This window comes from Azolla caroliniana, unplaced genomic scaffold (assembly GCF_043228905.1).
Source record: "Azolla caroliniana isolate FFs.n. ecotype wild unplaced genomic scaffold, voAzoCaro1.0.p SCAF_9, whole genome shotgun sequence".
Classification (NCBI taxonomy): Eukaryota; Viridiplantae; Streptophyta; class Polypodiopsida; order Salviniales; family Salviniaceae; genus Azolla; species Azolla caroliniana.
Genome location: NW_028230444.1, coordinates 14,045,757 through 14,068,854, shown reverse-complemented (window position 1 = coordinate 14,068,854; position 23,098 = coordinate 14,045,757). Strand labels below are relative to the sequence as shown.

General features: G+C 44.2%; 1 protein-coding gene across 1 annotated transcript; it reads right to left on the bottom strand.

Annotated features, from left to right (window-relative positions):
* Nucleotides 1–17,550: 17,550 nt before the first annotated feature.
* LOC147860214 (phytochrome 1-like) lies at nucleotides 17,551–22,895 on the bottom strand. The gene is made up of 4 exons (XM_087324265.1): nucleotides 20,455–22,895; nucleotides 19,439–20,258; nucleotides 18,466–18,759; nucleotides 17,551–18,322 (listed from the first exon to the last, which is right to left on the bottom strand). Exons 1-4 carry the CDS (start codon nucleotides 22,520–22,522, stop codon nucleotides 18,082–18,084), a joined length of 3,423 nt encoding a protein of 1,140 aa, XP_087180391.1. The 5' UTR covers nucleotides 22,523–22,895; the 3' UTR covers nucleotides 17,551–18,081.
* Nucleotides 22,896–23,098: the final 203 nt, after the last annotated feature.

Genomic DNA, 23,098 nt, shown 5'->3' with positions numbered 1-23,098 from the left:
AGCCAGTCACGGGATAACCGAATCTGCAACTATTGCAAGAAACCCGGACACATCAAAGCCGACTGCCGCGCACTCAAGAACAAGAACAACAAGAAGAGTGGCCGGCATGAGGAGATCAATTACGTCAGCTTCTCAGCTGATGTACTACCGGACGACCCGAATATACTATCAATAGAAAATCCAGTCGGATCAGAAGTTCTACTCACGACTGAAGAATCGAGCACATGGCTCTTGGATTCGGGCGCGTCATTTCACGTGACTCCTCATCGATCCCAATTTCGGCAATATACGATCCGTCACTCCGACTCAGTTCGAGTCGGCAACTCACAACACTGTGACATCGTCGGAATCGGCACAGTAGAGCTCAACCTTGCAGGGGGCTCTACACTTGTACTCCACAATGTCCGACATGTACCCGAGCTCACAAGGCCATTGATCTCAGTCGGACAACTAGATGAAGACGGCATTCGTGCCGGTTTTTCTTCGGGAGAGTGGACACTCCACAGGGGGAACCTCCTGCTTGCTAGAGGACCCAAGATACACTCACTGTATCCGTTACATGTTACGCTCAGAGAGGGTAACCTGTTTTTGGTGGATATTCCTGTGTCATCATTATGGCACCGAAGATTAGGACACCTCAGCAAGGCCGGCATCACGCACCTATCTAGCGCCGGATACATCCCCAAACTCTCCTTCTCGGACCATCAATTCTGCGAGCATTGCCAGTATGGCAAACAAGTAGCCGCATCACACCCGACATCAGCACCAAGAGAAACGAGACCTCTCGATTTAGTCCATTCGGACGTCTGTGGCCCAATGCCGCATCAGTCTCTAGGCGGTGCCTCTTACTTCGTCAGTTTTATTGACGATTCGACTCGAAAGGTGTGGGCTTATCCAATTCGCACCAAAGATCGTGTCTTCTCGATCTTCACCGATTGGCTCGCTATGGTAGAAAATCAAACCGACCGAAAGCTGAAATGCCTTCGGACAGACAATGGGGGAGAGTTCAAATCCGATGAATTCGTCAAATTCTGCCGACAACGCGGCATCCGACGTGAATTTACGGCACCACACAGTCCGGAGCAAAACGGGATTGCCGAACGAATGAATCGGACAATCCAAGAAAGGATAGTTTCCATGCTCCAACACTCCGGACTGTCGGATGGCTTCTGGGCAGAGGCTCTACTCACGGCAGTACACATAATCAATATGTCGCCAAGTAGACCTCTAGGACTTCAAATTCCTCAGGAACTATGGATCGGCAGTAAGCCGAATTACGACAAGCTGAGGATCTTCGGATGCGAGGCGTACGCCCTTATTCCGAAAGATGATCGCCGAAAACTTGCACCTCGGTCCAGGAAATGCATTTTCCTCGGATATGGATCCGACGGCGAAATGGGATACCGACTCTGGGATCCCGAACGCAGACAAATCGTCCGAAGTTCGGACGTTGTGTTCAACGAGTCGGCTATGACTCCATCAGTCGAAAAACCGATCGAAGTCCGAAGGGTAACATTTTCCGATGTGCCGACCCTTCAAGAAGGCCCCGCTCTCAACACACGGTCAGCTTCACGGGTAGCTGAACCTTACACTACCGACTCGGACAACTCTGACTCGGCACAGCCGAATGATTCGGTTTCGGACCATCCGACCTCGATACCCGATGCGACCAGTCCAATCATACCTCGACGATCCGAGAGACTGTCGCAACCTCCGGAGAGGTATTCTCCTGGAATTTTCTTCACCGACGCCGGCGAACCGACGTCTTACGAAGCAGCATCGACATCTGTCGATTCAGCCACCTGGCATCTGGCGATGGAGTCGGAAATGCACTCCATTCGGGCAAACAAGACTTGGGATCTGGTCGAATTACCCAGGAACCGACGTGCTCTTCCTTGCAAGTGGGTTTATCGACTAAAAGAGACGTCTGATTCGACTACCCCAAAGTACAAGGCCAGATTAGTTGCGAAGGGCTTCCGACAAGAATATGGCATCGACTTCGACGAGATTTTCTCACCAGTGGTGAAAATGACAACCCTTCGTTTTCTACTCGGCGTAGTGGCAGCCGACAACCTGGAGCTGATTCAGCTAGATGTCAAAACAGCCTTCCTCCATGGTGATCTTGAAGAGGAAATTTATATGGAGCAGCCAAAAGGCTTCGTGGCGACTGGCCAAGAACATCTAGTCTGCCGACTCAGGAAGAGTCTATACGGCCTCAAACAGGCACCGCGACAATGGTACAAGAAGTTCGACGACTTCATCCAATCGATCGGCTTCTCAAAAAGCGATGAGGACCATTGTCTCTTCACCAAACCAGCTCAAGATGGATCACCCATCTTCCTCATCATTTACGTGGACGACATGCTAATTTCTGGACGCCACGTGGGCGAACTTGCCGATCTCATTCGGCAACTGCGGTTGAAGTTTGCCATGAAGGACCTCGGTCCGGCACGACACATCCTTGGCATGAAGATTAGTCGGCATCGCGATAACCGACATCTTTTTTTGTCTCAGGCCGACTATATCGGACGTGTCTTGGAACGCTTCAACATGCAATCAGCCAAATCTGCTTCAACCCCGCTCCCCATGAATCTTCGGCTCTCTCAGCGAGACTGCCCGACATCCGGCCCGGAGGGGGAAGATATGAAGTCGGTACCGTATGCACCGGCAGTCGGCTCCCTTATGTACCTGATGGTCGCGACACGGCCTGATATTTCTCACGCCGTAGGAGTCGTTAGCAGATTTATGCACAATCCTGGCCGATCGCATTGGAACGCAGTCAAGCATGTGTTCAGATATCTGGCTGGCACAAAAGACCATGGCATTCTTTTCGGTCCGAACCGAACCTCAGGCGTAGTCGGCTACACCGACTCGGACTTCGCCGGCTGTATAGACAGTCGGAAATCAACAACCGGATACTGCTTCAAATTCGGCAATGGAGCAATCTCGTGGAAGTCGAAACTTCAGGAGTGCACAGCGACCTCAACGACCGAAGCAGAATATGTAGCTACGTCCGACGCAGCAAAAGAAGCTTTGTGGCTCGGTCGGCTGGCGCACACGTTTCGACAAGTCGACCATGACTCGGCTCCAGTTGTCTACAGCGACAGTCAAGGTGCTGTTGCCTTGTCGAAAAATCCGGTTCACCACAACGCCTCCAAACATATCGACGTTCGATATCACTTCGTTCGGGACTGCGTCATTTCAGGGAAAATCGGTCTAGAGAAAATATCCACAACCGACAATGTCGCAGATGGAATGACCAAGTGTCTTTCGGCAGACCGTTTTCGGTCTCTTCGGCATCAGATGGGCGTAACGACAAACCAGTCCGGTTAGAGCCGGACACAGAGCAGGATGGTTCCCGACAACCGACATCAGTTCCTTAATGATCGGCTTCAACTGTTCCGAACCGACCAGTTCGGTCTTCTGCCTTCGGACCCTGCCGACCCGAACAAAGCTGATATGTCCGAGAACCTAAGTCTATACCTGTAATCTTAGATAACCCATGTATACGCCCATTACGGGGGAGTGTCGAATACATGTGTATAATGGACGTATTCACACTATCCCGTTTTGGCCATTTATGTAATTAGCATAAAGGGTAGTTGCCCTAAGTCGGTCACTATATATAGTGACCTTGTAACCTTTTTGTGAGGTTGGGTGTTGTATTATTGCTTTGTGAAATAAAGAGTCTTTTGTCTCTCTCTCTCTCTCTCTCTCTCTCTCTCTCTCTCTCTGTGCAACGACCTACATTCTGTCATACGCAGGTACTCAGCAAGGATCGAATGCTTCTTGATCTTCCGCATAGACGACTTTGTCCCCAACAACTGGGTCTTTGCTCACATTCCGCTCTATCGAGATCAGGTGTCGGTGTTGCTTGCCGAATTGGCATGCTTCGCATAAACCTTCAATCTCCTTCCCTTTGAATGTCGGAAGTCCGATGACAACTCCTTTAGATTTCATTGCTTTAAGTTTGTTGAGATTGATGTGGCCGATTCACTTGTGCCATAACTCTATGTCGGAGTCGGCTTTCATGCCCAACATTGTCAATTGCATCTCGTGTGAATCAAGAATGAACATTCGGTGTCGTGACATGGCAAGACTCGAACCCATGACCTTATGCTACATGGGTCGAGCTCTTGACCATTAGACTATACATTGTAATACGTAGAATATTATTTTCATTTATGTTTTATTATAGAAAATTGATGTATATTCCAGATTTCTCTGGAACATTCTAGAAACTTCAGGAGTATTCCTTAGAACACTATAAAAGGAGGCACGAGGCATTATTTCGAACCAAATCGGTTCAACGCCAGTCTTAAGCCTCCTAGCTACTACTGTACATTCTCTTCACATAATATATATCTTTTCTTATCATCTCTCTCTCTCTCTCGATCTCTCTCTCTCTCCCTCTCACTCCCTCTCACTCCCTCTTTCCTTCTCTCGAGAGTTCTTCACCTCTCTTAGTACTAATACTTCTTTTAGTATTAATTCCTTCTCTGTCTTAGTACTAGTCCTGACAGTTTGAACCGATTTTGATCGATCTTCCTTTCCTCCTTTCCCTTTTATCTTCTTATTAATCCTCTTATCCTCCCTAGTAAAATGGAAACTGTTAGCGCTCAGGAATACCAATCTGTTTTCTTGGAGCTCCAGTGCTTAAAAGAGAAATTTGTAACACTAGAACAAGAAAATCATTGCTTGTTGGGGGATCTTCAACAAATAGTGCTGGAAAAACAACAACAACACGGGGAGCTGACACTACGTGTACAACAACTCAAAGCGACTATCATATCATTACAACAACAAGGATCAAGCACTCAAGGGATTCACAAAGAACCCAAGATCGATCTTCCTGCAAAATTTGATGGGACCCGATCACAGTTTAGAGGGTTTTTGAATCAGTTACGTTTAGTGATACAAATGCATCCTTCTCGATATCCCACCAATGCATCACGAGTGGGACTAGTAGGCACTCTCCTTAGTGGCTCAGCGTTAGCATGGTTTGCTCCATTGTTGGAAAAGGATTCTCCATTATTAAACAGTTTTGAAGAATTTATAAGTGAGTTTAAGGCCTGTTTTAGAGATACTGACGGCATAAGGACTGCAATCAACAAAATCCGGCGATTACGCCAAGGTGATCGTCCAGCTTCCGCATACGCTGCAGATTTCCGCCTACTCGCTGCCGATATCCCTTGGGATGATCACGCATTGATGGAGCAATTCCGTTATGGCTTACGCAACGATGTCAAGGATTTACTCTTGACCTTCCTCGAAGAGCCAAAGTCATTAACAGAAGCAATTAGTCGCGCGGTGAGATGCGACAACCGCCTCTTCGAACGACATTCGGAATGACAATTCCAGATTCCGAGGGCAAGATCAGAGCCTACCTTTTCCGAGGGAGTCATATAATGCGCCTCCAGCAAGTACTCCAACTCTGATGGAAATTGACACCACACGTCGTCGTGGACCGCAATCAAAAGAAGAAAAGCAACGACTTCGAGCAAATTGACTATGTCTTTATTGCGGTGGACCAGGGCATATCGCGGTAAACTGTCCCCATAGGCCAAGAAGGCAGGTAAACCAAATAGTTGCTAGTTCTGATTGTACTAAACCCGAGTCTATTTCAGTAGGGATATCTGATAGTCCTAATAGTACTAATAACCCAAATCTAGCGAACAAATTTGATGTCCTTAGTCAGTTAGAAGAAGAGTTAAACGACTAAGTCCAGCCAAAATAGGAGCCGTTTGGTTGGACAACCCTAGATCTGCGCAGCCCATTAGTGGTTCCATTCCCTCTAAGCAAGTTAGCAATGTGTTCGCAGCCCAAGTAACAGTTAGTACTAAAAGTACTCCTCCAGTACATGTCTTAGCACTTCTAGATTCCAGAGCTAATTCTTGCTTCATGGATAGGAAATTTGCCCAAGCTCATCAGATATCTCTCAGAAAACTCCCGTGTCCTGCCCTTGTAGTAGTCGTCGATGGTCGTCCCATTGCCTTAGGAAATATCATAGAAGAGTCAGAGCTCGTTAATGTTGTCCTAGATAATCTAGCATGTGTAATATCATTTAATATAATTAGCATCCCAGAACACCCCATTGTCTTAGGATTACCATGGTTTGAATTACATAACCCAGACATAGATTGGCGGACAAGAGAAATCTGGCATCAAAAAGCCTGAGGGTCTACTCATGAGATTGCAACGATTTCACTACATCAGTTGTGTGAGGAAGGATGCAAGGAAGAAATGTTCCTCTTCGCAATATCAGTAAACCCCTCGAACACCACTAAAGAGGATTCCACCGTTCAACTTCCAGAGAAGTATCATCAGTATGCCGATGTGTTTGATAAAGTACAAGCCAGTACGCTTCCTCACCATCGACCATATGATTGCCCCATCGATTTACAACCGGGGAAAGAGCCACCTTGGGGACCGATTTACAATTTGTCACCAACCGAGCTGGAAGTCCTTCGAGCCTATATAGAGGAGAATTTGGAGAATGGTTTCATACGACATTCGAAGTCTCCAGCCGGCGCACCCATTTTCTTCGTCAAGAAAAAGGATGGCTCACTTCGGCTCGTTGTAGATTACCGTGGCTTGAATAAGGTTACAATCCGAAATAGGTATGCACTCCCCCTTATCTCAAGTCTTTTAGAACGGATCAATGGTGCCAGGTTCTTCACGAAGATCGACTTACAGGGAGCCTATAACCTCGTACGGATCCGACCAGGAGATGAATGGAAGACCGCGTTCCGCACTAGATATGGGCACTTCGAGTATACGGTCATGCCGTTCGGCCTCACTAATGCGCCAACAATCTTCCAGCACATGGAAAATGATATTTTCCGAGATCTCTTGGATGTGTGTCTAATCATCTATTTGGATGATCTACTGGTTTACTCGAAGACCCAAGAAGAGCATGATTCTCATGTACGATTAGTACTAAAACGACTTCGAGAACATGGTCTCTATGCAAAGCTGGAAAAATGTAGTTTCGGGTGCAACCAGGTGGAATTTCTTGGCTATGTCATTTCCTCAGAAGGCATCTCCATGGACCCAGCTAAGGTCAAAACGGTGGTAGAATGGTAGACTCCGCGTTCGGTGCGGGATGTGCAATGCTTTCTAGGCTTTGCCAATTTTTACCGGAAGTTTATAAAGGATTACTCAAAGCTCGTTTTGCCTCTTAGACAACTTACTAGGAAGGGACAATCGTTCGTTTGGTCTAAAGAAGCGGACATGGCTTTTGAGAATCTTAAACGGGCATTTACATCGGCTCCGGTTCTAGCTCACGTTGATCCAGAAAAACCATTCATCATCGAAGCGGACACATCGGATTTTGCATTGGGAAGCATTCTATCACAACGAGGTAATGATGAAAAGCTACATCCTGTGGCTTTTCACTCACGCAAGTTTGACGCCGCCGAAATCAACTACGAAATTCATGATAAAGAGCTATTGGCTATAGTGGACTCTTTTATGCAATGGAGGCATTTTCTAGAGGGATCTTCTCATCAAGTCACTGTATTCAGTGACCACAAAAACCTCGCCTATTTTCAAGACACTCGTGTGTTAAATCGACGTCAAGCTCGGTGGGCCCATTTTCTCACACGTTTCGACTTCAAGATTATATCTCGACATGGGAAACATCAAGGGAAAGCAGATGCATTATCACGGCATTCGTACCTAGCACCGCGTCCCGGCGAGCCAGCTTTCGATAACCAAAAGCAAGTAATCTTGGGACCGGCACGACTGCAAGCAACACAGGTCTTTGGCATGCCCATGGATTCCCACGTTATCGATATCATACGTGCGGACCTGAAGACAGATGTTTTCGCCCAAGCTATACTAGCACAAATTGATCCCTCTCGAGCGTCGTGTTCACAGTCGCAACCACCAGGTACGGACTATCGGCAATTCAAATACCATGATGGATTACTCTTCTTTAAAGAACTTTTGTATGTTCCTAATGGTTCTTCCCACCTTCAAGTAGTACAAAACTGTCATGACACATATACAACTGGGCATTTTGGTAGTACTAAAACATTAGATTTAGTACAACGATCATTCTGGTGGCCCCGTATGCGACAATTTGTCGAAGATTAGGTCCTTTCCGTATCATAGGAAAGATTAATGATGTCGCTTTTCGTCTCGATCTACCTCCACAACTTCGGATACATCCGGTGTTTCATAGTTCTCTCCTTGAACCCTATCAAGAAAGCACCATCCCAGGACGTATTACACAGCCTCCACCCCCGATCGAGCTTGAAGATGGACCTGAGTACGAGGTTGCCGCCATCCTTGATTCCAAGATTGTTCGCAACAAGCTCTACTATCTAGTCGATTGGCTAGGATATAGTCCCAGTGAGCGTACTTGGGAACCGATAGAGAATGTCACCAATGCTTGTGCACTTCTTGAAGACTTCCACCATCAATATCCAGACAAACCAGGTCCTCAATCCAAAACGACTCGTTACACTCGTCGTTTTAAAGGGGGGATAGTGTCATGATATGGCAAGACTCGAACCCATGACCTTATGCTACATGGGTCGAGCTCTTGACCATTAGACTATACATTGTAATACGTAGAATATTATTTTCATTTATGTTTTATTATAGAAAATTGATGTATATTCCAGATTTCTTTGGAACATTCTAGAAACTTCAGGAGTATTCCTTAGAACACTATAAAAGGAGGCACGAGGCATTATTTCGAACCAAATCGGTTCAACGCCAGTCTTAAGCCTCCTAGCTACTACTGTACATTCTCTTCACATAATATATATCTTTTCTTATCATCTCTATCTCCCTCCCTCTCACTCCCTCATAGACCAAATCCTAGGTGGTTAGATTCGGCAGGTAGGAAGTTAATGAGGGAAACGGCTCCCTTCTTGAAGCTATAAAAGAGAGGGAGATGCGGGGAGAAGGGATATACATTATTGAGGAGGACGAAATGCTGTCGGACCGAAACCGAATGCTTCTCCTCTGTTCGTACTCCATCGCTCTTCTCTGCAGGTTTTCGGGAGGCTCGCGCTGCTTCGAGGAACGCCCGTGTGCTTCCGGCAGCACCTCCATCCTATCCCCTTTCGTGCGCAGACGAGCAGGCATCGGCATCTGTTCGCCGGCTTGTTCGGTTGTAACCGCTCGCGTGCTCTGTTGTTTATTTGTCATTCATTAATATACAAACATTCGTGTCTCTCTGTCTCTGTGTCCATTCGTGTCTTCTGCGTTGACAGGGTCGTGTCCCTGTGTTTCTTTGCTCATACGTAACCGAGCGTCTCTCTCTTTCTCTTTCCCTTTCTATCACCTACTCTTTGGTTCAAGACCCTGGTGGTCCCGCCTCTTTCTCCACGCACGCGCGTAGTAACGCGACAACGTTAACTCCTAAGCGTCTAACCACATGATGAGCCACGAAGAGTGGTTCTCATATATGGAAAACTAGAGCCATCGGGACTTGTCAAAACCGGAGACGACACCCCTCACCCGATAGTGCATGTCGGAGAAGTTCCCTTGAGTCATGTTGGACAACAAGGGAAGCTTATGAACGCACTTCACATTCTGACAATCACGAAGAACCTGGTGCCAGTCAGGCAGATCATCGACTAGGGAATGCAGGTGCGATTTACGCATCTCGGGTGCTTCATTGTGGAAGAGGGCCAGATAATCATGCAAGGGCACCGGGAGAGGAGAATGTTTATCCTCAATTGCAAAGACGTTGGCGCCGCTCTATTCTCAAAAGGTCAAAAGGTCTAGTCGGATATCGACCTGTGGCATAAGCGGATCAGCTACGTAAATTATCAGAGGCTTCAAGACCTGCAGGCGAAACAAGTTGTGTTCGGACTACCGAAATTTAGTGGTCGGAAGGCTTGGATTTGTGAAGCTTGCCAACTCGGGAAGCAACACCGGCTTTCATTCCCTACCGAAATAAACTACAGAAGTAACAAGCTTGACTTAATACATTCGGATGTATGGGAACCGACACAAAACTATAGTCTTTGCGGGAGCCGATATTTCATCTCCTTCATCAACGACTACAACCGACACACATGGATCTATCTGATCGAGAGGAAAAGCAAAGTTTTCGAATGTTTCCGGAATCTATAGAGCTTAGTTGAATGGGAAACGGAAAGGAAGATCAAGTGTCTATGGTCGAATGGCGGAAAAGAGTACTTTTCCAGCCAATTCATCAGTTATCTGCAACAGAAGGGAATTCGGAGAGAATTCAATTGCAGATACACACCAGAACAAAACGGTGTGGCCGAAAGGAAGAACCGGCTGATTGTCAACGTGGCAAGGGCAATGCTGGAGGAGGAGAGCATACCCAAGTTGTACTGGGCTGAGGCAGTCTAGACGGCCGTCTACATCCAAAACCGAATCGGGGATAAGGTGTCAGCACATGAGTTGTATCTCGGGCAGAAGCCGAATTTAAGGCACCTTAAGGTATTTGGTAGCATAGTCTATGTGCATGTACTAGACGAGAAGCAGAGAAAGTTGGATCCGAAGTCCGAGAAGTGCATATTGGTCGTCTACTCACACGAATAGAAGGGTTGTAAGTGTTATAACCCTCGAACAAAACAAGTTTGAGTAAGCCAAGATGTCGAGTTCGATGAATCGGCATCATGGTACTCTCTACCAACTCTGACCCCCGACTACGCCCCGATTCCGGAAGATGAGCCTAATGAGCCCGAAATGATCTGGGCAGAATAAGAAGAGGAGTTCGGTACTCTAGAAGAGAGTCTGATCACATTTCGGCAGAGTGGGCCAAATGAGCGACTGAGTCGGAACAACCAGTCAGTCAAAGAGCCGGCGAGTAGTAGAGACTCGTCCGTGCTCTCCCTGCACAAAGAACCGAGGAGACGGTTCACGTGCAAAGAGAAGGGGAAGAAGAAAATGCCGGAATATAACACTGTCTTAGACGAGTCAAATTGGAGAGGATCCAACTCTAGAAAGAATAGAGACGAATCTTCGGAAGAGAAGTCAGAGTCGGCCAAGACGACCATGAAATCGGCAAAGCAGAAACCACGCCGATCTACCTGCCAGAGGAACCCTATAAAACAGCATGGGTATAATGAGTACATTGTGCATCATTATGCGTACATCACGAAAGTAGCGGAAGTGCGTGAGCCGGAGAGCTACGCAGAAGCGGCAAAGGACGCGCAATGGCATGCCGCTATGGAGGAAGAAATGCGGCCACTTGATGCCAATGACACATGGGGCCTGGTTGACCCTCCCCGACATTGCAAACTGATCAAATGCAAGTGAGTGTACAAGGTAAAGAATAATGCTAACGACTCGGTCAACTAGTACAAGCCCCGGTTAGTGGCTAAAGGGTATGCGTAGACCCACATAATCAACTATGACAAGACCTTCCCCCTGGAAGCAAAGATAATGACAATTCGTGTGGTGCTAGTGGTTGTTGCGGCAAGGGGGTGGCGTCTTCACCAAATGTACATGAAGAATGTGTTTCTTTAAGGTGACGTTGCAGAACATGTCTACATGATGCAACCCCCCGGATGTCACAAACATGACAACAGTCATGTCAAGATTTGAACTCTAGACCTCTTATATATAGTCAAGTGTTGTGTTCTAACCAACACATCCAAATATATTATCATGTTATGTATATCTTAAATATTATTAGTAGATTATCTATTTCAAGTTCTAAGAGTTTTTAGAAAGTTCTAGAACTAGAAGGTTCTAGAGGGTTCTAGAATATTCTCCCGAATATTCTAATGCATGTACTTCGACTCACATCAATATAGTATTCTTGTTTAGCCCCATCTTCTCTCCTTGATTTACATCTCTGCCTAGCATCTTAACTTCCTCATCTCATCGATCCCAACTTCCCGAGTTTCTACCCTCATCACATCGAGTTCCACGTTCGTAACCTTATCGGTCGTAGCCTCATCATTCATGCTCCGTCATAGTCTAGGGTTGGTGTTTCCGTGACAGTTTGAATCCCTTCCAACTGGAAGCATTACTTTTCTTCGTCATCACCCTTGCTTCTAGAGTTACCATCGTCACCGTCATTGGTTCTAGAATAACCATCATCAACATCCCTTCGTTTTCTATCTTCCTCGCCATCGTTTTCTCTTAGTTTCTTCTCATCATTGTCTTTGTCTTTTAGATTCTTCTCATCCTTCACATCTCTATCTCCTAGTTTCTTCTCATCATCATCTCTATCTCTGCACTTCTTATCATTTTCCACTTCCCTATGTTTGCATTTTTTGTCATTGTCATCCTTCTCCTTGTGTTTCCCACCGTTTTCATCTCTATCTATGTATTTCTTATTATCTTCGTCCCTTTCTCTGCGTTTCGTATCACCTTCATCCTTGTCTTTGTGTTTTCTCTCATCCTCTGTATCTGTGTATTTGTGTTTCTTCAGAACCTCAACATCTCGATCTCTATGTTTCTTATTCTTTCCATCTCTTTCTCTGCTTCCATCATTGCCATAGTCAAAGTCGTTGCTTCCAAAGTCGCTTAGTCAAAATAATTGCCTTCATTGCTTCATCTTCGACATCATCATCTTCAACCCTCTTGTTGTCGTCATCAACACTACTTTGCCTAGCCTTCATTGTCGTCAAGTGTTCTAGTTCCAAGTGAGGACCATGCAGGGTCACTCACATCCGTTGGTGTTCATGACTCCGTTGAGGACCGCACATGATCATTCACGCCCATTGGTGTTCACGTCTTTGGTGAGGACCATACATGGTCTCTCACGCTCGTTGGTGTTCCAGTTCCCAATGAGGACTACACATGGTTGCTCACGCCCGTTGGTGTTCCCGTTCCTGGTGAGGACCGCACATGGTCGTTCATTTTCGTTGGTGTTTGTGTCTCTGGTGACGAATGTACATGGTCTCTCACGCCCTTGGTGTTCATGTCTCTGTTGAGGATCACACATGGTTGCTCACGTCCATTGGTGTTCCAATCCCCGGTGAGGACCGCACATGGTCGCTCACGTCCGTTGGTGTTCGTGTCTCCGGTGAGGACCGCACATGGTCGCTCACGTCCGTTGGTGTTCGTGTCTCCGGTGAGGACCGCACATGCTTGCTCACATCCGTTGGTGTTCGTGTCTCCGATGAGGATCGCACATGGTCGCTCACATCCATTGGTGTTCCAGTCTCCAGTGAGGACCGCACATGGTCGCTCACATCCGTTGATGTTCCTGTCTCCGGTGAGGACCACACACGGTCACTCACGTTGGTGTTCAATCTCCGATGAGAACCGTACATGGTCGCTCATGCCCGTTGGTGTTCCAGTTCTCGGTGAGGACAGTACATTGTCGCTCACCCTCACATTAGTGTTCCAGTCTTCGATGAGGATCGTACATGGTCGCTCACACTCACGTTGGTGTTCCAGTTCTCGGTGAGGACCGAACGTGGTTGCTCACACTCACATTGGTGTTCCAATATCCGGTGAGGACTGTACATGGTCGCTCACCCCCTTGGTGTTCCAGTCTCCAGTGAGGACCATACATGGTCACTCGCGTTCACCCGTGCTCCTATTTCTAGTGAGGACAACTCATGGTCACTCACTCCTTAACGTACTTTGATTTTCTCTTTCAACTCACCCCTACACCATGCTTTCGAAAAGGCGGCCGTAAAGGGGAGGATAATGTCACAGACATGACAACAGTCGTGTCAAGATTTGAACTCTTGACCTCTTATATATAGTCAAGTGTTGTGTTCTAACCAACACATCCAAATATATTATCATGTTACGTATATCTTAGTAGATTATTAGTAGATTATCTATTTCAAGTTCTAGGAGGTTTTAGAAAGTTCTAGAACTAGAAGGTTCTAGAGGGTTCTTTCGTATGTATATGTTGTATTCATTCGCTATGACACACCCACTATGTTCTCATGATTACACCAAATCTATGATATAATGTTGTGGTATTGGTGGCATATTTACATACATAACTCCTAAAGGGCTCACACAACATGAGCAGAAAACGTTTTTGGCATGGATTTGAAAATGTTGGGGGTAACCATGCTAGATGAGCCATGAAACAAATGGTACTCAAGGAATCCATGAAGGAATAGAGGGCAAACATAATGCCAAGGAAGGGACTTTATGTTTGATTGTCTAGATATATGTTATCGAGACTCTATTAGTGAGGCTAAGTTGCATCTTCGGATTTGTTATTTCAACAATCACAGTATAACATAATAGTAATATTTGATGGTATGGGACACCAATGGTATTTTATGTTTATCTCATGCCCTTTTCTCAAGGGTGATTGATATGGTTAAGAACTTCTAATCCATTCTTCTCCTTAATCACTTATTCTTTGCTCGTCATTAGTTTGGTTCATAGTAGTTGGTAAAAAAGTATCAATATGTTTGTACATATGTGTTTGTTTATAAAATATGTGTGTGTGTAAATGAATAGTTGTATGAATGTATGTGTGTGTGTTGAACAAATGATTGTATGAATGAATGTGTATGTGTATGAATGAATAAATGATTGTGTGAATGGATGTGTTTATGGAAGTATGAATGTGGATAAATATATCAATGAATGCATATATGTATGAGTATGATTTAATGAATGTGTGTAAACAAGGAACATTTTATGTATGTTTGTGTGTATATGCATAATGGATTTTATGAATACATATATATGTGTATGATTTAATGAATTTATGTATGTATGTATAAATGTTTATATTAATGTATATATAGATATAGTAAACATTCTCTCAAGTGTGCACTTTGATCTTGGGAAAGAAGTGTGCACTCAGGGATTTTCCCGTGAAACATTTCTCTGCATCAGTCAAGTTGTCCATCAATGAGTTGTATGTATGATAATAAGACAATCGACCACCACCTCCATATTTTATAAGTTGTGGATCAATGGTTGGCAATTAACATTAAGGAGTTCGTCACAATGATCACACTCATGTAAGACAATCATTTTCCCCCCAATATTCAATGCCATCAATGTCCTCCTGTGCCTGTCTATCAACATGCGAACACCCCATCTTACACCACCCTCATCACCTCCACCCCATCTCTCCACCTTCCCTCTCATCGACAATGTCTTCAATATCTTCCACTTTCTCCCCACTGTCAACGTCATTTACCTCTCCCCTACAATCTTCCTTTCCTTGACACCCTTAATTGCCTCCATGGACTAGGGCTCATATATTGGCACTTGACATGATGCACTCAAGATTATGATCTCATAGGTTGGGGGATGTTGAGTACTTGCCATAGGTATCAACAACAACAAATTTGGGATCATTTATACCAAGGATGCAAGTGTAGGGCAAGACAAGAGGAGAAGAGAGAGATAGCTATAAAGTTAAGTCTTGTGGCCACTTTGGTGTGAGAGGAGCCAATACCTTTGAAAATAACTATGAACGTCACTTTTGTACCTTTCTAGTTCTTCTACTTGGAACCTAAGGTTTAAGCTAGAGCCTCTCTCTCTCTCTTTTATCGTAATTAGCTTACCCTAGTGGTAAATTGTTAACACTACAAGCACTATATCTCTTAATTCACTAGACGCCATTGTGGAATGTAGGGGTTGAACCCATGACCACCTAGTCTCCATTGGGCAACCTTACCAACTGAGCTACATCCATGTGGGCACTGTTTCTTGGTAAAATCACGTATCTACATAGAGAGATACATATTCCTATCATTACAAACCATGAATATGTCTCTCAACACCCATAACCTTTCTTATCAGACCAAATGGCGAATGTGATGCCCAACTAACTTACATACTTGTCTCTCTTCATGATTGAATATGCTTGACATCTCCAACAATGAAAATTGCCATAAAAGGAACCCTTTCAATCTCAGCACATAACAGTGTACTCCCCTTTGATCATCAAATATAAAAGCATTTCGCATATGCCAAATAAACCAAACCCCATAATACCTCAAATAATCCAAATTAATCTGAAAAGAAGGTGAAAGACCTCCTAATTCCATTTGTGCAAAAACCCATTTGAAAGGAGAATTTATCACTCCTATCGAGGACATCTATATTGCATTAATAAATTTCCAAACCATCTTTGTAACAAGACATGAAATAAATCGATGTCAACTATGCACTACTTCCACCGTACAAAAGAAACAGAAGCCACTAGCAATTTTTCTTTTGCATAAAGCATCACCTGATCGTAATCCACCAACCATAATCCTCCAAATAAACACCTTGGCTCTAAATGACATATATCCATATATCTATCTATCCATATATCTCTCTCTCTCTCCATATATCTATCTATCTATTTCAAAAACATATCTATGTTTATTTTATTTTTATTTTCAATGATTGGGTACACATCCCATTTTGTTGTAACCAATTGTCTCATGGGCCAAATTTGGTCTTAGAAGACTTTAAGATATGTTTCTCTCTCTCTATCTCTCTACATGATAGTAGCATCTAGTTCACATTTGAAGTGAAGCACCTATCTTCTTGTATGTGTTTGTAGTTATTCTTAATCAATTGAAGCATGGTTTTCTTATTGTATATTTTCTCTGTCATTAATTGCTAAGTTTAGCCCTTAAGGCCTATTGAGGCATTAGCTAGTCGTAATATATTGTGTTCATAGCTTGAGAGTCTATAACAACTACCCTTGCATGTTTTGCCAATATACAATTTCAACAAGGATAAAAAAGAACATTGACCAAAACACATCAATGTGCCAATGTGATGCACAAAAACGGATGTGTACAAATGTGATGCACCTCAAGATGACACAAACATGTATTTGGTAGCTAGTGTTAATATACTTGGTGATAACCCCCCCTACCGCCCATAAAAAAAAGTTCTTTTTGTACAAGTGTATTACTTATTCCATGATTTATTATAACATTTTACTATCACTGTATACCTATGCATCATTTGTTTTTAGAACAATAATTAACATAGTAAACCTCATCTAGGCAACAAGATTATTGTGCTAAATTAACACAGTAAACCTCATCTAGGCAACAAGAAGATTATTGTGCTAAATTAACACAGTAAACCTCATCTAGGCAACAAGAAGATTATTGTGCTAAATTAACACAGTAAACCTCATTTAGGCAACAAAAAGATTCAAAACAAAATACAAGAAACCTATGCACCCATCCCAAAAAATAGAATTGTAGAAACTTTGCAGGAAATGAGTAGATAGGTCATAACTTTGCAATGCAAGTTGTCTCAAGTTATCATCCCTATATTATGATCTAGCATTGCAATCAACTCTTAATTGATGCTGCATGTACAACATAAAGTTTTGTAATCAAGCACTGTCATTACTTATAAAATGTATTCTAGAACTAATGTGATTATTATTATTATTATTATTATATATTGAATCCAACCATGTTCTTAATCACAAGTTTGTGCACATAATATTGGCCACAATACTCAAGATCTCCCTTATAGAAATCTAGTTTATAGGGATATGGAGGAATTTCTGTTGGTGTGCCATAGCTAGGGACAATTTGAAACGTAGTTCTTCATTGGGGAGAGGCGACACAATTTCATGATAAAGAGACATAATCACATAATTGATAAAGCTTCAGATGCATGCATCAAGATTTGTAAGGGAGAGCAAAGAAAGAAAGAGGAACTTATAATAAAGGATAGAAGACGTTTAAGGACAAGAACTTGATGAGAACACATGGAGAGCTGCTAAACATACTAAATCACAATGTGGTGAAAGAGGATGAGAATGTGTAATGATGAAAGAGGGCAAGTAACAATCCTCTACACAGATCCTATGCCAACGAATGGGACGAATGGGGCAATGAGAGTGAAGTGGATTAGATGTTTAACTACGAGAATTGGGCATGTTGTGTGTGTGTGTGTGTGTGTGTGTGTGTGTGTGTGTGTGTACAAGAAGAATAGGATGAACCACCTCATTGTTCATGCCCAACCCCAATGAGAAGAACGAAAGAAACATCCCAAAGAAGAAGCCCAATGCAAAAATCTGTATGGGTTGATAAACTCTTGTTCTATTGAAATGGAAACGATAATAGTCAGTTTATATAGATATAGGTACGAAAGATTTGCTTAGACTAGGGGGAGGGGGGAGGGGGGAGGGGGGAGGGGGAGGGGGAGCTATAATTAGCAAACACACTACAAAAACTCTAGGCCTTTGGCAGCTTCATCATCCGTTTGCACAAGGGGCAGCTCTACATGTACAACAAAGCAACATACCCCAGCCTCCGGCTCTCGTACATACTTCACATCCCCATTCATCAACTTCAACAGCTTCCTCGAAACACTGAGACCCATCCCTTCTTGTGTCACTTCTTGTGACCTATCATACATTTGTTGAACCAAGTCCTCGGGGATTCCAGACCCTGGATGTGATACCCTATTAGTCAAACCAATATCAAATTTGTGGTTAGTATCCCTAGGGAGCTTGTTGGGTTTTTCTTCACTGAAACGCTCCTAATTTTGCTGCTTTTCTCACCAGAATACAGTTCTAAGAATGGGGTTGAGTTTTAAATTTTATACCTGAACTCAAAATGAACAACACGAAGGACATCTCCCATGTTCTTCACGGTCAGGTTCACGTTGATCCCGACCCACCCATCTGATGACGATGTGAACCTCACCGCAGTTGTGAGGAAGTCGGCGAGCACCTGTTGCAACCGTAGCTGATCCCCAAAGACACTCGTGCTTTTCATGTCGGCTGGCATTTCACGAATAACTTGAAGACCTTTCTCTCGAGACCTAATCATGCCTTGGCTCATTACCGCATCCATCACTGTGCCCATGTTGAACTCCAGAGTCTCCAGCTCAATGTTGCTGAGGTGAACAAATACATTACTCACATAGCAATCAACATACAGCAGCAAAAAACTAGTATTTAGAAGAGGCTAAGAAAGCTGGTCCATTTTAGCAAATTCCTTTCAAACGATATGAAACATTTTTATGTCACATGAAGGAAGCATTGATGCTCAACGAAAAATTCTGCTTTTGTTAAAATTCTTCAGCAGTGATTATCTCTCTTGCACGTCTTCTGCATCACCTGATGCTTTTAAGAAAATTGCATTTATTCATCATTGCTAGCTTTAACAAATCTTTATTCATTCTTCTGCACAATTCTCTGAGCTTCCTTATACGAAACAAAAGAAAACTTCCTCTGACAAGTACTTATTGGGTATTAATGTAAGCCCTAATACCACGAAGATCCTTGTATGCATGAAAACTGCCATTTCATCTAAGCAACCACTACTGTATAAAATTTAAAACGTATGTGCAAGCAATTACAAAAAGAAAAAACCGAGTTCCAGAAATATAATCTTTGTTTTTCAGAAACATTTGAAGAAATCCCCAAGAAAACTTGAAAACTTTGAGAAAGATGATCCCTCTCTTGTTTTCTTAGAAAGAAAGATATCAGAAAGAGAAAACTTGAAAACTTTGAGATAAATTCTTCTTCTTCTTCTTCTTTGTTGTTGTGTGTGGGTGAGGATTGAGTAGTTACCTTTGATCAAGCTTTTCAAAATTCTCCTCATCTAGGATCCTCTGCAGCTGCCGCTCGCAGAGAGCGCTGGTCTCCAGTATCTGTCTCTGGGGTTCACTGAGATCCATGCTCTCCATCAATTTCCTTGTAAACATGATCCCATACAAGGGATTTCTTATCTCTTGCTTCATGTAAGCTACTTCTTTCAGCCTTTCTAAAGCAATCCTTGCAGATTGTTTCTGGACTTGTAAAGCTTGTTGAAGCTCGGGACTTGCTGTGTGGAGGAAGCAAAAGACCCCTGTCGTTACCCCTTCACCATCGGTTCGTTTATGTACAATCAAGAGCGCATCTACGTACTTATTGTTCCGGTCAAAGAAGCCGAAAGGGATGTTTTCTGAGTCCTTGACTCCCATTGCTGTATTGAGTACTATCATGAACCTTGTCATAAAGTCTTGACTTCTTAGCCTGCAACATGAGCTGGGCTCTGTTCCGAATACTTCCCCTATGAGCATCTTACCGATAACTTCTTCTCTTTTCCAACCCGATAAATTGTCCATGGCTGGATTCCACTCAGAACAATAACCAAACTCATCTGCTCCAAAGATCGGGGGTATCAGAGGATTAGGGTTTTGCACAATGGTCTTGTAGTCGCCTTGAATGCGTGTAAACTTGTCCATCACCACTTTCTGCCTTGTTACATCTTGACCCACAAAGCAAACCCCAACCACATTTTCGGTGAAGTCTCGACTTGAGCATGTGTTGATGACCAATATAATAGGCCCGTTCTCTGCTTGGTCACCATAAGTTTTCAACTGAATCTCCACATTTTGTTTCTCATCTCCTGCAAGGTTCCAGTCAGAAAAAAGACGCAATGAGGTGACTTTTTATGATATATATATATATATAATACATCCTCTGGGATACAATCTGTCCCCCTCTTTATCTAAACCCTAACCCCTTCCCCTTCTCTCTCTCTCTCTCTCTCTCAATAACACTACTCGAAATGTGTGACATTTAAACTTCCTTTTGCTTCTGACCTTGTAAGGCTAGACACAGTAACCTATCCACAGTATGTGCAGACTCATCGACAACCAGCTCCCCTACCAAGGATCTCCCCATTGCCTCTTCAACCAGAAGGCCTGTCAATTCTGCAACTTTGGCATTCCATCCATTGATATATCCCCCTACATCAACAGCAAAGATAGGTGCGGTGGCTGTTTCGATCAGCCGAACCATCTCATTCGCAACAGTACTCAACTCATCAATCCCTTGAAGCTTGAGATCATTAAGCCTCGCATGTATCATCGTCTTTGTGTCACTGTCATCAATATCTTGAAAAGATCCCCTCAATATCAATTGCAAGGAATGGATCGCATCCATCTCAACATCTTGCCATGGCTGACTTCTCTTTTTAACCACTTCCAAGAAGGCCTTGAATGAGGACCTTGGATGCATCTTTCTACCATCATCCCTATCGTCTGGGTGATGCTTTGCTCCACCCCATTGTATCTCCTTTGCGGTGTGAGACCGGAACCAAAACAGAAAGTCTCGGGATGTAATTTTGGCAGCAGCCATTCCACACACAGCATCTCCTAAGCTAGCTGCACCAGGATATCCAGCATCACTGAGGCTATCTGTACTAAGACCCGTCGAATCCCTATGAACATCAAGAAGCCATTCTGCGAGGTCTTTGATTTGGTCCTCAGTTGGAGTCGTTCCAAGAAGCCAATACTTTTTTCCGTAGTAGAGAGCAGCCCCATCACATTTGACAAGATCCATGATGTTTGGAGATTCTGAGACGATGCCAATTGGTGCATCTCTAAGAAGCATATCGCACAAGAGTGTTTGTGTTCGCAATATGTGCTTCTCTCGCATCTGTGCAGCGAGCTCGACTTCCATGTTCAACTGAAGACCGAATACTTGCATGAGGAATTCACATGCTGATCGGAGAGGAAAGGCAACAGCTCTCATTGTCGTATGATGACATACCACAAGACCCCAAAGTTTCCTCATCCTAGGTTGTTGTGCTTGTTGTTGATTGCTCCGATTACTGCTTTCAGATTCCTCGTTGTCATTCACAATCACAGCCATGACCAAGGAAGCAATAGATCCCATGTTCTCCATGTACTGGCTATGACAACCATGAGGAGCTCGTAACGTGGAACCAGCTAAGCTAAGAGGTTGCCGAAGTTCTCTGTCCTGAATTACTCTCACTGCTACAGCTCGGCAATCGCATATCATCCTTACCCTGTTCTTCATGAACAGGAAACGTGAGGCTTGAGGAATATCGGTGGCTGGGTAGTGCAACCCAAGGTATGGCTCCATATCAGACTTTCGAATCTCAGCCACAACTTCCCCATGTTCATCTTCGTGGAACTTGTACGCCATCACTCGGTCATATCCTGTGAGTTCACGGACCTCTTCCACAACTGCATCACACAGGAGGTTAATATCTCCAACAGGTAGTGCTTGCAATCTAGAAATAGCCTTGGCAGCAAGCCTATGGGACTGAAGAGCACCGGCAGCTGACACCGCCATGTCCGCACCCTTCAGAGGCTCGAAATCTATAACTAAGCCAACATCAATACGATGAACAATAGCATTGAAAGGTTTCCCAGATCTTCGACAATATACTGTGATAGGATTTAGCATGGACACATCCACAGCACCAACCACTTTCTCAAGGGAAGCAGCACTGGATGGGGTGAAGAGCAACCGGGCATCTACCCCAATCCGGAGAATTTCTCTCATACCCACAGTGGGGACAGTCTGGGTAAGGACATCCAGCATTTCAGGTGCATTCTCACTGAAAGCAATAACGCGGAAGTTATCTTCTTCAACAGCCAACATGCAACCAAAGGGTTGGATAAGACCACCCCTTTGCATTCTTTGCAAATAAGCAGTCACTTCTTGAGCTGGCATACTCCCGCTGGTATAAGACCTGCTGGCATCAATGGAATGTGTGTAATCGAAGGAGCTCCCAGTGTCTCCAGATTGTTCAAACACTGCGTGTAGATGCGCATCTGCGGTGGTCTGAGCCACTGCCCTCCGATTCTGCCTCGACCTCTGCACTGAGCTTCCTGAAGACGACTGCTTCGTAGCCATGGTCTTTTGAGGTGGGTACAAGTTATTGTATGTCTGCCCCCAAGAAAGTCTATTGTCCTGTCTGTTGTTTTCTCCGTGTGCTCTGCTGCTCTCTCTATAATCAGGGCTTATGGCATGCTGCAGTACGTATGTGTCTGTGTGTTTGTATTCCGAGTACTACTACTATTCCTCCTCCTCCTCCTCCTCCTCCTCTTACTCCTACTACCACCATCACCTACACAGGAGGAATTCCACATGAATGTTTTGAAAACAAGGGAGGAGGAATGTGGAGTTTCATAAATAATTTGTCAGAATGGCGGCTTAAGAACACGGCTGGATATTATAAATCTGAGGCAGTAGCCATTAATCTGTTGTGTGTGAGGAAATTATTCACAAACTCTGTGTGACTCCGCCTCCTCCTCCTCCTCCTCCTCCTCCTGTATTGTGGGTATGGGTTGTTTGGTTTGAGGAATCAAACCCTGAGGGGACGGGAGTGTGTGTTGGTGTTTTGGTTTGTAATCTCTTTCTGTTTGGGTTCATGTTTGCTTTTTCAGAGAGAGAGAGAGAGAGAGAGAGAGAGAGAGTGTGTGTGTGTGT

Coding starts and splice junctions, on each gene's coding strand:
- LOC147860214 (XM_087324265.1), bottom strand. CDS start 22,522: ATGGCTACGAAGCAGTCGTCTTCAGGAAGCTCAGTGCAGAGGTCGAGG. Junction 20,259..20,454: donor ACTGTGTCTAGCCTTACAAG/GTCAGAAGCAAA, acceptor GGAACCTTGCAG/GAGATGAGAAACAAAATGTG. Junction 18,323..18,465: donor GTTGTTCATTTTGAGTTCAG/GTATAAAATTTA, acceptor TTTGACTAATAG/GGTATCACATCCAGGGTCTG.